This window comes from Eleginops maclovinus, chromosome 16, assembly GCF_036324505.1.
Source record: "Eleginops maclovinus isolate JMC-PN-2008 ecotype Puerto Natales chromosome 16, JC_Emac_rtc_rv5, whole genome shotgun sequence".
Lineage (NCBI taxonomy): Eukaryota > Metazoa > Chordata > Actinopteri > Perciformes > Eleginopidae > Eleginops > Eleginops maclovinus.
Window position 1 is genome coordinate 9,754,882 of NC_086364.1, and position 17,815 is coordinate 9,772,696.

General features: G+C 41.3%; 1 protein-coding gene across 1 annotated transcript in view; it reads left to right on the forward strand.

The window, feature by feature from the left end:
* Nucleotides 1-2,614: 2,614 nt before the first annotated feature.
* The window catches only part of vat1 (vesicle amine transport 1), a 28,910-nt gene continuing 13,709 nt past the window's right edge, over nt 2,615-17,815 (forward strand). Inside the window, exons 1-2 of the mRNA XM_063904856.1 lie at nt 2,615-3,238; nt 8,455-8,662. Coding sequence (XP_063760926.1) covers nt 2,822-3,238; nt 8,455-8,662 — 625 coding nt within the window. The 5' untranslated portion in view covers nt 2,615-2,821. The remainder of the gene's footprint in view (nt 3,239-8,454; nt 8,663-17,815) is intronic.

The following is a 17,815-nucleotide window of genomic DNA, read 5'->3' on the forward strand; positions in this document are numbered from 1 at the left end:
TTCTAAAAGCAGTTATGTGTGCATAAATACAGTTAATAATACATTAGATGGATTACACTCAATCTCATGGCTGACTATTGTGCTGCATATGCCAGCAAGTGGGTGTAGCATTCTAAATTCCCATTGCCTATATATCAGTATGCCTACTGTACCTTCTGCTGGCCTCTAAATATCAGAACTACTAAAAATGAAGCAATCTCAGATGGCAACAGCATGTTTTGTTTGACCTTTTGAGAATGTCAGGACATAATACTACATACTATGTATTTAATGGGGGTCATGAACCAAATGATTGGGGACCAAACAGCAACAATAAAAAAGGATTCCACATTTTGCTCAGGGATATTTTGATGTTGCATGAAAGGCTAACATTTACCCGTGTACACCAACAAGTTAACTAAACTTAAAAGACCAATAATACATACAATGTGTTAGATTAAATTCCTTTGCTTTTACTGCCAAAAATGATGGCTTACCTTTATGCTTGAGAGATTGTGAGAAATTAGCAAAGCACTAAAAATATCTTATTGAAAGACATTCCAGAACCAGCACACAGCATTTGCTGCTTATTCTTTTCCAACAAGTAATTATGGCAATAGACTTTCACATTTTTGTCTTTATTGTCGATCTATAAGTTCACAGATGCAACAAACTACTGTTTGTATATACTGTAACTATAAAGTTATAATTAAAAATTGTTATTAAATATGTTTTGCGGCTCCAGACATATTTTAATTAGTGGCAAATGGAGCAAAATGGCTCTTTTGATATTAAAGGTTGCTGACCCCTGCTTTAGGTAATACGCAGGTCAGTCACTATAGCCACAGCACATTAGGTCATTTTTTAAATATATCTGTAGTAATAATTCATGCAGGCAGCATGCATGGGATTTGCATGATTTGTCCTAAATCCCTGGTGTTTACCAAGGTTTAATGGAAAAAGTGAAAATATCCATGTTTGCATTTCAAGCACACATATCCTCAGAGAAATTCCAGACTCCCTGAAGCCTTGTTTGCCTGGAAGAGTGTTGACACAGTCCTTTATCCAGGTCAAATTACACCACTGTCCAACATTATGCATCCAGTAACCTACTTAAACAATACAGAAAGTCTCTAAACTATGCCAGGTGTACAAAGCAGTACATCTCTGTTCCTGCATCCTACTCCTGTGCTCCTTTAACCTCAGACATGTTATGTGATGGACACATTTTCAAAAACTTTTTAGCTGCTGGAGCATGCTATGAAATGTTCTACTTGAACTCGCACTGAAACTATTACAGGAGGCTTTCACATTATGACTCTCTTCTAATCTTTTTTCCAGACTCCAACCTGCATTCCAAGACAGTTTCCTGACTGAGCTTTGCTACAACATAACCATACTGGACCTGTCAGTGCTAATGAGGAGAAGAGCCACTCTGAAAGCACCCACAGCATACTTATGTACATTCAGAGTGGCTCAGTGCAGTTGGTTACAGTAGAAAGAACAGACAATCTGCCTTGTAACATTTGCCTGTGTCAAAGTGGTCAATCAATAATGCCTCCATCCTACATCATTAAGCCCCTGTGGACTATTGATTGGGACTCTGCTGACTTTAGCCCCAGAAGCGCTGAGTGGCACTTTCGGGCCACAAGGTGTCACACCACTCCTCTTGTGGCCACATCTCTCTGAATTGACACTTGGCTGCTCTCTCAGCTCTAAAGGCAGAGAGCTGGATAAATATGAATAGACTATAGTTTCTTTTTGTGACAGAAACAAAAAACTCTGAAAGTTGTATGTGGTCACACTACCACCAAGACTTTCTAACTATCTACTAGTATAAATATACAATATTTCATGAGTGGCCCTCAGGCCCTGTCTCATGTGTACTAGCTTTTGATTGAGAGGTCATCCTGCCCTATAGCTCTGCCTCCCTTCAGTCATAGCTGAATAACACAAAGCGGTTTATATCATTTAATCAAAAACTGGCATGACCTCAACACAAACTCATATTTATCTGAGCTGCCTGCATGGGGAAGTTACAACAATGAGCCATACGCAGGCCCAAAGTTCCTGCAAATGGTACTCTAGAATAGGAAGCATAAACAGACATTTCCTCCAGCTCCTACAGTTCCAGCCCCGCACACCTCACTGTTAAACAGTAAACAGACAGAAATGTGCACATACTTTCATAGAGAAGTGCTCATTCATTTAATATGTTTATCTATTCCATGACATGATGGGGGGAAGTTAATTGCATTCTTGAGGTGTGTAACAGAAGCTCAAACGCGAAAAATATATATTCAGTGAAACGTTTTAATCTTTAATCTTCATTTGACATCCTACTTTTTGCTTTTTTTTATCATACTATTTTACTGTTAATGTCTGTGGAGCCTTGCAAGGAATCAGACCAATCTGTTAGCGTTGGCTTCAACTTTATTTGCCTTTTAGCTATAATGAGCATTTCTGCAAATCACCTCTTTGTTTTATGCAATGTAGGCTTTCCTTGTAGCCCTCACAGACAGCCAAACCCACAAATCACAGGAGCCAATCCCTGGTTTTATCAGCTCTCCGTGTTTTCCAGCCTGCCTCTGTCTCGTCCCACTCACACTCTGTCAGAGCGCAGCGTTGACAGCCACTGGCCACTGATCAGCACACTTTGTCAGGGTTTGTGTCTCCATGCAAGACTGCTGAAAAGGAGCTTAGACTTTCACATTTTCTTTTATTCGCAAGGCAAGCAAAAGCCTCAACAACAAGCCTGTCCACGGCTACAAAAGCAGTAGTGAAAAAAATAAGCATTTAAATATTTTTCTACACTCATCACTGTCACACAGCTCCCTGCACAATGTCTGGAGAGGACGCACCTGCCGAGCAGCAAAACGCCGTGGATCAGAAGCAGGAGACCAAACCCGCCGAGGAGCCCAAAGCCGAGGAGCCCAAGACGGAGCCCGCACCCGCAGCTGCCGAGGCATCCCCTGCGGCGACCACCGAGAAGGTCCCCGAAGAGGAGACGTTCACCTACCGCGCTCTGGTGCTCACCGGTTATGGAGGCTATGATAAAGTGAAGCTCCAGGTGAAGAAGGGAAAGCCGGCGCTCAAAGCTGGCGAGGTCCTGGTGCGGGTCAAGGCTTGCGGGCTGAATTTCGCAGATCTGATGGCCCGGCAGGGGCTTTACGACCGGCTGCCATCCCCGCCGGTCACACCGGGAATGGAGTGCTCCGGGGTGGTGGAAGCTGTAGGGGAAGAAGTCATGGACAGAAAAGTAAGCATGCATGTCTCTCAGCGTTGCTCATATGACACTTTAAGTCTCATTTTACTGCGTGTTTATTGTTTGATTGATGAATATTTGCCTCGCTTCAATTTTGGGGATGAACTGCTACATCTGGATATGGGCGTGTCAGGCTCTGATCCCTATTGAGATAGTGGAGGCACTACTGTGCAGTGTCATCATGACTCAATAAATGAAATGCAAATACGATATTCAGTCAAATCATCATTACCGGAGCCGTATAGGAATATTGATCTGTAGTTTGTGTTGAAAAATTATATGGTAATCATCCATTCATTCGTGACAATGACACAGTACATGTTATCCAAATGTGTAAAGCCTAAAGTCTGTTAGGGTGATAATGTATTTTATCTCTGAGACACAAGCACAAAGAGTGTAAATGACACGAGTTGAGTACAATGAAGTCAGCAGCAGGCGTCGCCCCTCTTGTCTCCCCGGTTTTCGAATTGCGCTGAAGTGGATGCGCACCTAGCTTGAGCAACTTCGAGTACCCATTAGTTGCTGAGACATGGATTCAATTGTATAAGGACCATTTGTTTTCTAAGTCTACAGTCTAAATAGGCACATGTCAATCCGAGGGATGCGTTCGACCCTTGTTGCAGCACTAACTCTGTTGTGCGCTTTGATCTTTGCCAAGGCGAGGAGTTCTGCGTCAAGTCAGCCTGATATAGCCCAATAAGAACGGAAATGAGAATACTGTCCCTTCAAAATTAAAGCTGTGAACACTTAGATGGGTGCTTCTTTTGTCGTTGACAAATCCAAATCAAATTATGTTAAAGATATGTAAATCGAGAATGAATTATGAGGATGTAAAAATGTCGATCCTTGGTCATACTCAGTGCACATGTAGGCTCCAGGTGTGTCCTCATCATTAAGTCTTTGTGTCTCTGAATGCAAGCGTAAAAACGTTATGTTTGACAACAATAACAGCCCCCATTGTTCCAATTTGCTCTTCCCTGTTAGATTGCAAAAACTAAGGGGTTTTATTTTGGGGACGATGGCCAGATGCCACAGTTATTAACATGACTGACTTGACACGGGTGGCGGAGACTGGAGTCACCGACACCTTTTGTTACCGGGAGCGACGGTGGCCCACGCACTCACAGAGTGGAAAGGGCGAGGCGCGACTCAACACACAACATGGTGTGTGAAATATAAGATCAGTCGCCCTCTTTGTCAACAGCTGGGCCTATCGCCTCTGTTGTGTTCAGAAAATATTTAGCCAACAGTCATAAATATATCACGACTAAAGTTCAAACAGACGATGAAGCCAAGTCAATTTAACAATCCTAATGAAAAACTGATTTTCTTTATTGTTCAGCCACAAGGAATGAAGTGGTGATTGAAAGAGAATTATTAGATGCTTTCTTACATTGCATGATGAGTCACAGGCCTATATGCCTGTCTCCTGGCTGCATGGCATCACCACGGTAACGCCTTTGTAAGGCAATTAAAGTACAAAGCCTAAATGTTGCACATGATGACTCACATTTGTTGTAAGAGCCAGTTAATATCTGTGGATAACAGCAGGCGGATCAGATGTATTTTGCATATGCAGAATCAGTGCATCTGGCTGGGAGTGGCACATATGCCAAGTCCTTATGGATGGGGAGAATATGCAGAGTAATAGGAATGTGATTGGTGACAGGTCAGCCAATAGCAGCCAGACATCATAGAAGGTTAAGACCCTTGTGTTTCCAAAATACCTAATAGCTTCTTTCCACATTGCCAGTAATGTAGATTGGCTTTAAAGGTCACATATTACACACATGCACAAGCACGCAGATTGTCATCAAGGCCTCACTGTCCCACATCCCCTGGCAGCCCTTAGCTTATAGAATTAAGAGCCAATCTTCCTAATGGACTGAGATCTCTGAGATCTTTTGGCAGCCAACTCAGAGAGAATGTGCTGATCCTGATGGCATAGCATTTTTTTGGTAGGCTTTTCACTCAATGAAGCTCTATCTGTCTGCCTATCGACCTCTGTTTCACTCTCTATTTCTCTTTCGATCTCTCTCACACACACACACACACACACACACACACACACACACACACACACACACACACACACACACACAAAATATTCACACAAAGTCTTATCATTTATTTATTTAGTTGGTAGGGACAGTGCTCATTGATTAACAGACAAATTGCTGTAAATAAGCCAGAGTTAGCTGCTAATAATGGGCGTGTCAGGTAGTTTGCTCAACATACAGTGCACACAAAACAATGCACACTTTCACAACATTTGATTACATAATGCAACATAAACAAAGTGTCTCAATTTTGATTTCTGATTTCTAACATAGTGTGATATTTTTGAATATATATTTTTATTACCCCGTGCATGCCTCCCAATATATATTCTTCTTCTGCAAGACAATCATCCCTCTAGGCAGAAAATCAAGTTGAATGAATCAATGCTACAATGGTCTCACCCGAAATGACCTAAGAGTGAGTGCGGGAAGAAGTGTAACAGTGAGTTATTGAGGTGGAAGAGGGGAAATATTAGAAATTACACCGAAGCTCCCTTGACACCGAACATCAGCACTTTTTTCTCATGACCCAATTTCTTTTTGCTTTTTCATGGTCCCCCTCTGTGAGTTTTGGTCTGATCTGACCCATATGTTCTCAATTACCTCCCTCTGGCCAACATTGTCAGTCTGGTATTTCCTCCATCCCTCGTTCTAACTACATCTCAGTATTTTGCATAATCTCTTGATTCTTCCTCTCTCAATCATACTGTAAGTAAATCCATCCATCATGCTGCACTCCTTCTCTCCTTTGCAGATATACATGCCTTCCTCTTTCATCCTGTTTGTCCTTTTCATCCTGATGACAACATTAAGAGCTGACTTTGATACTCTACATGCCTGCTGAGCTGCTGGGTTGAAAACTAAAATCAAGATGCCTGAGTTAGTCTATTGTGTTTTTGTCTAGTACCCTCAACCCCTTATGGCTTTTTCGATCAAATCTGGTGAAGCTGAAAAAGCTGCTGCAAAAACAAAATAAAGAAAAATCTTATTTCGTTAACATGACATGCTGATTTGCATAATCAGAGGTGCAGTCAAGTGCAAAAATCAGCATGGACACTCTCGTCACATTTTGCTGTATGTGAGCAGGGCGTGGCCTGTATCAAAACATCATTCAAACTGTATCAGGACAAAATAATGCCTATTCTCTGCTATATACACCAACAGGGACATACTTATGTTTCCTTTTTAATCACATTTACAGGAGCCATGAAGGCCTTGCAGGTTTACATTCAACCTTTATAACTTGCCTCTACCTGACTCAGGAACACTATTATAAATTTGGTTCATCCTGTCTTTTGCTGATACATTTTTGCTGAGATCATCAAAGATACAAGCCACAAAACAGCTGACTTAGAGGCCCGCATACCCCAAAATGTAATCACCATCTGATTCATTCCATTCATGTACAGTTAACTGGAAGTGTCTTTGTTCAATGCCCCCACACTCCTGACCCCAACTGTGATTACATTTGATGCAGTAGGCTGAGAAAGGATGTGTGTGTGTGTGTGTGTGTGTGTGTGTGTGTGTGTGTGTGTGTGTGTGTGTGTGTGTGTGTGTGTGTGTGTGTGTGTGTGTGTGTGTGTGTGTGTGTGTGTGTGTGTGTGTGTGTGTGTGTGTGTGTGTGTGTGTGTGTGTGTGTGTGTGTGTGTGTGCCACTTTGTGAAGATGTGTAACAGAACTGTCACAAAGCTCGCTCGCTTGGCCTTGAATGTTCCTATCGCGATTCTGTGTGATTGACACTAACTCACATGCTCTACGTGGGTGTGGAACAATAGCTACGGATGCATTTGAATTTGATGTGTGGGTCATATTTGTGTGTGTTTCCTGTACGGCAAATGAGTTTAAAAAAAGGGGGGGAAACTGAGATTAAAGAGAAAGTCAGTATGAATAACAACAAGGGAGGAATGAGAAGTAGCACACAGTGAAAAAGTGAAAGAAGAGTTTGAAAATATACCAATTGACTTAACCTCAGAGAGAAAGATGCCGGTATGAAACGGGAGAGAAAGAGGGAGATCTCTCTAATTGGAGTGGATAGACAGCAAGGCGCATGGCTCCCTCCAGACCATTAGAGAGGCCCGGGTGGAGAGGGTTTGTTCCCAGGAGGAGAGAGCTTGTCTTATGCTCAGCCATGGGGAAGAATCTGGCAGGGTTTCTGATTAGGGGAGGGATGCCAGGGGAGAAGATGGGCCCCATTGTCCTGTCCCGCTGATGAGGATGCTCCTCGCAAAAGAAAAGAAAGTAGTAGTAGAGAAAAAATGAGACAGTGGAGGATTAGGACAGAGTGAGGAAAGAGACCCCAGACATAGACAGGACGAGAAAAGCGACTGAAGAAGGGGAAGGAAGACATTCTAAAGATGTAAGGGGAAAGGGAGTCAGGAAGTGAAAGAGAAAGAAGGGAAGAGAAAAAGTGAGGATACTGGAAACAGGGCGGGAGGGAAAGCTGTGTCGAGAAGGGTGAATAAGGGTGAGGAAGAAAACAGGAAGAGAGTTGCAATGCTGCAGTCGTCTGTGTTTCCTGTGTCCCTCGAGTGGGCACTCCTGATTGGTTAGTCAGGGTGCTGGGGGGAGGGGGGTTAAGTTTACATCTAGGCATGTCGTTTTGGAAAGAGACAGTTTTGAATTTGAGGCTTCTGCTATGATGAGGATAGATAGAAGTAGAAAATCACAAGATGGTGATTGTGGTTATAATCGTTTGGGGCCAGTCCAGTAACATCTAAGTGATTCCTCTGCTGCTACCGTTTTTCCATCCATAAAGTCAATACAGTTACTATTGGTCTGCTGTGGTTTATTGCTTCCCTTGTTTGCCTGCACTTCTTAAGAGCAAACATTTTGAGGTTTGGTTGGACGAGGTGGCTGCCATTGTTGTAAACCACACTCTAGCTGCTCATGCTGCACGGCTCACATCATTCCCACTGTGCCAAAGAAACCATAAGGCCCTGCAGGATAAACATAGTCTTATTGCAACCTGAGGTGCTCAGATGGTATCATTTACTCAATATGGGGACCAATTTTTTATTTATTGGATTGCTACACTATCTTTTTGCTCAGGGTAGAGTTGGTAATAGATCACATTGTTTTCAGTAATTGGAAATAGGTACGGACAGAAAGAACTTATTCTTATCCTCTGTCTTCCTCTGCCTTGTGTTTCAGGTTGGCGATAAGGTGATGGCGCTGAACCGCTTTGGGCTGTGGCAGGAGGTCGCAGTGGTGCCCGCAACCCATACTTTCCTCATCCCAGAGGGCATGAGCTTCGAGGAGGCAGCAGCCCTCCCTGTGAACTACATCACCGCCTATATGATGCTGTTTGACTTTGGCAACCTGCGGCCCAACCAGAGCGTCCTTGTTCATGCTGCTGCAGGTAAGATATACAGAGAGGGATGCACAGCATACAAACGCATAGAGCAGACATAAACTCCTTTAAGTCAAATAAATCTTAGGTTGGAAATGGATGCACGATAACTCTTCATTGATCACTCAAAGGGTCTTTAAAAGTATTTAATCATGATTAATGATTCATTCTCAAAGCTAAAGCAAACATTGTTTACCCTGTTTGCTTTAGTATTTTACATGTATGTTGTAATCCTGCAACTGAAAACCCCATGCGATCAATTCATTACAATTATTTAATAATCTCATGATAAGCCCTACAGCGGCCGCACAACACAAAAATGCAAAGCTTGTTTATGATGTTGAGGAAACGCCCCTGAAAGGTTACAGTACCAGACTTCTTCCTTCTCTGCACCTCCTGTTTATGCATTTCCTTTCTAAATGAATTATTGCTGTTGGTCCCACTGTTCGTTAGTATGAGAACTGGCTCAGTTTTTCCCACTCTTTGGGACTGGATTGATACTGGAGCACCTGCCACCTGGGCTGCGAGGTCGAAGTTCAGAGTGAGCGAGTGGGTGTGGAAAGATGGGGATTGAGGGAGTAAAAGCACCTGTTTTGGGGTGTGATGCATCAAGCCTGAGAGCATTTGATTTTGCTGTGTTTACACAGTCAGGCCAGCTGGAGAGAATGGGGAGTGCATTAGCCATAAAAAAATGTCTCCCCCTTTCTCTGCTGCTCTCTGCCGGTATTTCAGATTTAACTTTTCCTCTCGTTCTCACTCTGACTGTGCAGAGGGAGTCAGAATGGGATCCCTTCGCAATTGGGAGAATATGTGGGCGTAGATCGCTCAGAAGAGAAATAAGCACATAATGAAACCTGAGCCTGTTTTTTCTCTGAGACAAAGAAATGACAAAGAGCTTTGGGGAACTGCCAGGTGGATGATGTATCCCTTGGTATTCACACAACAGAACAGAACAAGAAAACTGATTATCATTAAATGTTGCAGTTTCCCCAGACTCATAGTTGTGGGATTGGTGGTTTGCAGAGGAATCCCAAGTGTTCACATTCATCCGACTGATGTCACTCATCCGTGTGAACATACATCTTGACAAAGAGTATGTGTGCTATAGGAGGAATGCTGAGGAAGTGTGGTGTAAGACACTTTTCCCCGCAGGTTTGATCCAGGTGGCGTCTCGGGTTTTTCAGGGCAGACTGCCAGTATTGGCTCACCAGCTGTTCCGGACATCAGGATTGAAAAAGCCCATTACGGAGGCTATGACAAAAATATTTGCTTAACAATCTGCTTCACTGCACCCTGTCGTTCTTTGCATGTGTAAATCATTATCATACTGTATGAATCCACAATGCCGCTTGATTGAGTCCTCCTAAAGCTTTCTTGTTTAATGCAGTGATCATGAAGCAGTAGTTGTGCATTTGATAGAAAAAGTGTTACCAGTGTGACAAATGTGCATCACCTCCTGCCTTGTGGGGCTGCAAGGCTCACATGGTGCTGGAGGTGTCTGGGGTCCCACCCCAGAAGCTGTCAAAAATGATTTCTGATATATTATTTGATTAAAGAGCATACTCGTATCTGCTGTGACAGAACTAGAGAGAAAGAGAACAGGAAATTGTGATTGTGTCAGTGCCTGTCAGTCAATATTCTAGACTAAGTAGTGTATTGTAGAACTTAATAATTGGTTTGTCATTAGAAATCTATTATACAACAATTCTTATATATTTTATATATATTTGGATATTTTTTGTGATATAAAGATCTATTTTATATCATTACAAACGTTTTTTAAATTTGTCTCATTAAATAAACAATCATTCTGTTCAGATCAAACTACTAAAATAACCAAGTTCAATGAAAATGAAAACAAGTGTCATTTCTACACTGCAGTTTTGTATTTTAAGAGTGTGGTTCCCTTAACATCCATCGTTGATCATCTGTTCATAGAGCTGCTGATCAAAGAGATTTGTATGATTATCTACCATGAATATCGGCTAGTGGCCTTAGGAGGAGAAATCTTCCAGTGCTAAACACATTTTGAGTGAAATGTGCCTTTTTTCCTTTTCACCTACCATATTGAGATACACACTGGAACCACTCATCTAACATATTTTCTATCCATAGCAATGTTCTCTGGTTACTTACACTGAATTTGAAATTGCTAACAATTTTCAAAGTAATCCATTTTTTATTTATGTGACTTGAATGCGTCACATTAAAATGTGGAACACCACCACTGTGAGCTCAATTAGAATTCCTTGATTCAGTAATTAACATTTTCCTTCAAAGAATGAATGTCTTTTTTTCCCAAATATTTTGACTTCTAAGTAAAGTATCAGAACACAGAGCATGTTTTGTTTTTTGATTGTGAAACAGTAATTAACAAGTACTCTGTCTGATACCACTGAACCTGCCCAGCGCTACAGTGAACTCCCTCCTCAACCACACACAGTATTAGTGTGCGGTTGAATGGATTGTATTTTTGTCTCACAAGACTTTGCCACTGACGAATGCATTTAAAGTTGTGTATCCAACTAAACAGCAGTGATTTTGTGTGGCAGTCATGCCGACACAACACTGCATTCCTGCCAGATCAGTCTACAGTATGTTGTGCAAAGATAAAATTGTGAGCTTTTACAGGAGATTACCTCAGTGTATTTGTGCAAACAAGGAGTAGCAATTGTATAAAATACATAGAGATTTATTTTTCACCCTTTAAGAGAACAGTTTGGTGATTATTATAACCAAACATGGCTGAAGAGAATCTGGCTTTTAATGAGCAATTTTCTTCTTATACTTTCATGCACCTCTTCATCAAAGCGTCTTTCTATGTAAATGCTTGAGAGCTCCTTTCTCACTTGTTTTGTCTCACGGTTGAACTGAATGTTTTCATTATAACGATGTTATTCAATGATTCAATCACATTAGGAAAACAATCATCATCCGTTCAATACATTTTTGATTACTTTGTCTCAAAAGCCCCCAAAACAAAAAAGATAATTATATCTAAATGATTATAACATTTTTTAATATTCATGAAATATCCTCATCCTCAACAGGTATTGAAATTTGTGCCCGATCTATCAAACAAAAAACTATTTCACTGTATATGAGAAAAGGTAGGAACCAGAGGAATACAAACAAAGTGTGAATTGTTAGTATTATTAGACAATATCCAAAACTGTCAAATCAAGTGTGATGATTTTCTCATGTACTGTCAAATAGAAAGTGGCAAACAAACTTAAATGACAACCTAACTTTGCAACTGGTAACATTGAAAGATAGGCATAAATCTCTCGGGTTTTAATTTTTGTGGTGCAAAACCAAAACAACATGAGGCAAATAACCTGTTGAAGCTGATGTTGCCATGTCAACGCATGAAGAGCTCTCCATGAAGAACAACATTTCCTCAAATGCATGTTGACCTTTACCCGTCACGATCAGGGGATGGTGCATGGACTGTTGTGCATTTATGTGTGTAATTGTGTGTGTGTATATTTGTGAATGTGTGTGTTATATAATAAACTCTATTGAATCGTCCTCAGCTGCCTCTCCCGTGGGTCCGCTCCTGTCCTCTCTCTCCAAACAATAGCTTGTTGTATTTCCCATCGTGCCTTCCTTCTCCACCGCACCGCACATCTGCATCCTCTGTTCTCCTCCCCCCCTCAGCCCTCCGTAACCTCCGCTCCCTCTGCATGACCTCGCCATATCCGTGCTCGATTCCTTGTCGTTAGGGAACGTGTGCACGTTTCTCTTCTTGTTTTCCCCAGAGGGCTTTTGCAAGGGGAAGTTCAGTGACATTTGGATGTATCTCGTGGGTCTTCCACTGTGCCTGGCCAACAGCCTTTCCTCTGACCTCTCCCTGAACTGGTCCTAATGTGTATGAGCCCTGGCCAGCCACCCCAACACCCCACCCACTCTACACATTCCTGCATACACATATGGGGCTCCGCTGCTTCCAAAGATGACGTCCACCTCTATTTTATTTATGAGCTCTGAAGTGACTGCAGGCCTACGTCAAGTGTCACATATTGTTTTGCTGATGTGGAATGTATAATATAAATTAGCTGGTGCTACAGTAGCCTGTGTCATAAATATGTCTGATTATTTTGCCTCCTGGCCTCAGCCAACACCCACTGCATGATATTTCGGCTCAAATGCTGCCGGATTATTTAAATTTGAACTGGATTTTCTTATACTGTAGAAAAACCTGCTCACTATCAGCACTGTAGGTGCATTGTCATACTAAATAACTTAAGCTATCAATCATTTCCTGTTGTTAAACTCCAGTTGGAGGTCTCTTGTCTTGTCGGTTCCACATATCCTGATAGCTTTTCAGCCTGACAGTTATTAAACGTTTTATTTTCCACCAGCCAATTATGGTGGATTCCATACTTTTGCAGCTGCTCCGTGTTGGAGTGTCTATTACACACAGTTACGCTGAGGATTAACTGGAAACACGTGATGTTAGTGGCTTCCCAGTATACCCATGAGATTGATGGGGGACAGCAGTCACAACCATAGAGTTATAAATCTATCTATTGAGTTGAGCTGCAGGTTCTGCGAGGGATTTTTAACAATGTTGAATCCGGTTTGTTGTTCAGCACTGAAACAAGATACTCTCCTGGATAGTTCGAAGATATTAAAATATTATGTTAATGCCCGGTTAAGTTGATTTTAACTTTGTTCCTTATAATTTTTTCTGCTACATGGTTGCTTTTAAATACTGTAATGACCCCAGTTGGAGTTGCAGGTCACAGTGGCGGCAAATTTCTGATTCTTCACTGTCACAATTGGGGGGGGGGGAATCACCTTGGGGTGAAAGACCCTGTTTAAGTGATTATCTCTATAATACCCCTTTCCTTGAAAAAGTCTATGCTTATTAGCTTGATGGCCCACCTTTTTTTTTTAAAGTATTTCTCAACCCATGGGTAGGGCTCCTCAGATGCGGGTATATTCTAATGAGGGGAGCCAAAGCTGAATCTCCTGTTGATGCCCATACTTTCTGAACTAAGTACAACGAAAATGATTGGCTTGCCTTATTTCACAGTTGTGGGTTGGTTTGCATTCAAAATACCCAGATATATATGCAGTGAGTTTTTCACAATATGTCCCCTTTAGAGCAAGAGGAACAGGCTAGATCTCTTGGGTTTGGGGAATGAGACTCATTCTGCTGTAGATCTTCATAACCGCTGTCAGACCTGCAGGCAGGGCCTCAGACATACGAGCTGATTGCAAATAGGATTGAAACATGAGAAGCAAAAAATCTATTTTCGATGTTGGATAATTGCAAAAAAAATAGCTAGAAGGTGAAAATACAGGTTTAAATGTATTGTAATGCTTTCTGGACTCCCTCAGTAACATTACTGTTCTCATTCTTTATATACAAGCTAAAAAAGAACCTTGCCATTTAAGCATTAGCTCAAGTAAAGCTACATATCTTTATCTCCTTTTATTGTTACTGTAAGCCTGGATATAAGTGCCTTGAAATTTGTTTCTTCTCCTTTCCTCCTGGTGTGTCTGTTTGGGAGGTTTTACCCTACTTTAGAGAATGCTAATTCAGTCTGACCACTAAACGGGAGTCTGAGCTGCGTGGTTGAACCGTCTCTGTGTTCCCCAGCCTGGCATCGCCAGCGGCAGATCAGCTGCACTGATAGGAGAGGGAAACCAGGGCAACCTCCAACCTTACCCACCAATCACTTTGCTCGTTCTCATCAGTGCAGCCGTTGACAAATGGCTCTATCCTCCCACCCCCACCCTAACCACAGCAGACAGACGCAGGTGTATGTGAAACCTGTGTCAGGACACCTGTTTAAGTAATACTATATGAGTGTGAGTTTCATTTTGAATAGAAGGTTATTTCCTGGTCTATAAAATGTCTGAAAACAGTTAAAAATGTCCACCCCTGTCTTTCTCTAGTTTTGTCATTCCAAATCTCAATAATGAGAGGAAAATATCAGAGTAGCTAGAGGTTAGTGTTGTCTTTTATATATCTGTTTCTATATTGTGGTAGCACTAGTCCACACATATAGATTATGTGTATGTGTGTTATGTTTGTGTGCGTTTTCGTGGGAAGGATCCTTGTCCAGGAAGACACCAGGAAAAAACCTCACACACGAGCAAAGGATGTTTTTTTAATTCACTCTCCCAACTAAAATTGGGTTTCCTCTTTGCTGCACAGAGAGAACACTCTTACACAGTCATCCCAGAAAAACACAGAGGTTACATAATGCAGAGTAATACCTCAAGAGTAAACATTCACAAAGAGCAAACCACAGTTTCACTGCCATTACAGGACTCATATCTAAACTCCATTACAGAGCTGCGATATAGCAGTACCACATTCATTTATTTATTTGGTTCAGCGAGTTGATGTTGTAACACAGCCACGGCAAGTTTAGGAAATAGAGATGCTTGGGTCCACGTTTGTATTTCATTCTTTGTCAGCCACTACCACTGCAGCCTAATGATAGGTTAGGGAAGACAAAAGTCCTTGAGGAAATGTGGAAATAAATGCAGAATAAATCCCACAAGAAAAGCAACACATAGCTCAGAGACAAGGGAGCAGTCATCACTCTGGTGTTGACGGCAACACATGGCCACCATCCGTCCCCTGACTAACACCTGAGATCACAGCCTGGCTCACAAAATAGAAGACATGCTGTGATGTGAGATTTTTTTTTTATTTTGACAAGAAACATGAGCTCTCAATGAGAAATGAATTATTTAGGACGAGGCAGAAGCGATGACCTTTCCGATATGTTTTCATAAATCTGAAAAATATTTCTGATGTCCCCACCCACCTTGCTGTTGAACTCTGGGTGTGGAGCAATAATAGTGGCCTCAGTGTCTGTCTGGATTCCACTGTGTTTTGGGGAAAATTCCTCTTCGCTCCTAACAGTCATGTTATGGAAGCCAAGTGCAATTTGTGCCAAAATACGAGTATTTAAGGTTTCAGGGGAAGACAAAACCCTACTGTGTCTTGTTTCTCCCGAGAAAGAAAAAAACAAAATAAATACGTGAAATACGTTTTTCAAAAAATGTACAAGTTTAAGCAAATCGATTGAATCTTTGGGAAAACAAATGCAATTATCTGTAAGAATTTGCTTAAGCTGCTTTCCCTTTCCCCAAGTAATGGGCAAGTGTCTGTGGATGGTCCTATGGGATGATTATGGTACAAAAAAGTAGATACATTGGAAGCAACTATACATGGGGAAACAATGGGAACTGAAGCACTGGATTAATGAAAGGTTAACATTTTAATCTCTGTGCATATTTGTGAAGATTAGCTGATACGAGCAGGACTGTTCAAGGCCACAGCCCGCTCCTCTCTGCCTTGTGATCTGTGCATGGATGTATTACTGTGGGTTTGTATTTGTAAATTGAGGTGGGGGTGGAAGGGGTTCTTGGCACAGCTCGGCAGTCTTGTGATGGGAGATCAGGAGTTTGTTCTCAGGGTATTAAAAAACAGGTACCTTCTTCCTCCCTGCAGACCATTATTCAAGTGAATGATTTTGTGATGAGGATACTTAACTGAATAGGCCTGATTGGAAATAAGAAACCCTTCTTATGAATAAAGAATTTGTTCGTCAGAGGTTGTTTTCCCATCACTGACCGACTTCATAAGGCAGAAACAGAGGGTACTCACTGTTTATGACAGCAGTGTTAGTTAAATATTAATATGCAAGTGCTTGGCTATTCGTTTGTCGGATTAATGGATGCATCATCCTGTTGGACACATTTTCACACCTGCATTTGAGGGTTGCTACTATGCAACAGAGCCCTGTAGTGGTAACCGCTCTAAACCCCCCACTCCTTCAATGCATATTCAAAAATGTCTCACATTTTTCATAAAGCAATCGTTCCCTTCAACCACATAAACAGTTGCTCATATATTTAAAGACCTTTGTGTCAGATGCACATTTGCTTGAAGTCTTTATAAATATACAGGTACATTTGTTACTAGATACAACCTTTAATGTGTCTGTAATTTACTCCTGGACATATAAAAACTTTGACACATACTTGCAAAGTGGCTGGTTTCACAAAGCTTGGTGGCTACTTAAAAGAGATATGACCCAGTCTGTCAAATATAAACTGATGACAAACATGATGATTACCATCAAATGACTCTTTAGGCCCTGAAGGAAGAGCAGTCAATGAAACAAAATGGCTCCCTTTGCTCTGTCATTGCCGGTAATTTGGCCGAGGTTTCCTTGGCAACGCAAACTTGGTTTCTCACTGAGGACGAGGAGAGATGGTGCTGTTACAACGCAGCAGCAACAACAGTAACAGCCTTGATTTTTGTTTTCTCATCAGTTCTCTGCTCAGTGTCAGCAGGTGTGATTATAATAATGCTGAGGGCTCTATTCATCTCACTTGGATAAGAGCACAAATGAAAACCAAAAATAATGAATGTTTTTGCTGTTTACACTTAAATTAAAGGCATAGAACAGGGTGTATTCAAAGGATTTGTCTTGCCTTGAATATTTTTCATCAAGGCTCTATTTTCCGTAACAATACACTTTGTTGTATTTCTTTTAAGTCCTGAAATAAACCCTTTTCATTGTAACGATGAGCATTTCCTGGTCAGAGATTAATGAAGAGGATAGTTTAATTTGGCATTAATCTTATCGTTGCATCTTGTTTCATTCCTTTTTGGCCAGTTTCAGTGCTGCTGTTATAGTGAAGCCTCAAAAACTACCGGGATGTCGTTGGAAATTGAGAATTTCGACTAGTTCCATGCTTCAGTAAAACAATCATATTTATGCTGAGGTAAAAGGAAAACTATCTATATCTAATTTTGTTAAAAGTGTGCCTTCATAGGTTGTGAAAATTCTCTAACAACCATTTCAAAACCGAAATAATTTCCCCACAATGCATTGTCACAAAGCTTAAAGCAGGGTTGATTTTCCTGTCTTGTGAAAAGTTTACATTGTGGACAAACATGGTTTCACAGTAATGGTGCAATTTACAATCAGTTGTGATATGTGTTTCTTATTGCTTTATAAGAATAAAAGTATACCCTTTTTTGATTGTCACATGATACAATCAGAAGTATGCCAGACCAAAAATATCTTCCTGTTGAGTTATTTCTGCATAAGTCTAATCAAACATGCAAAGGCCTTCCTGTGCATGTGCCTCTCTTTCTGTTTTTCTTTATCTCACTAG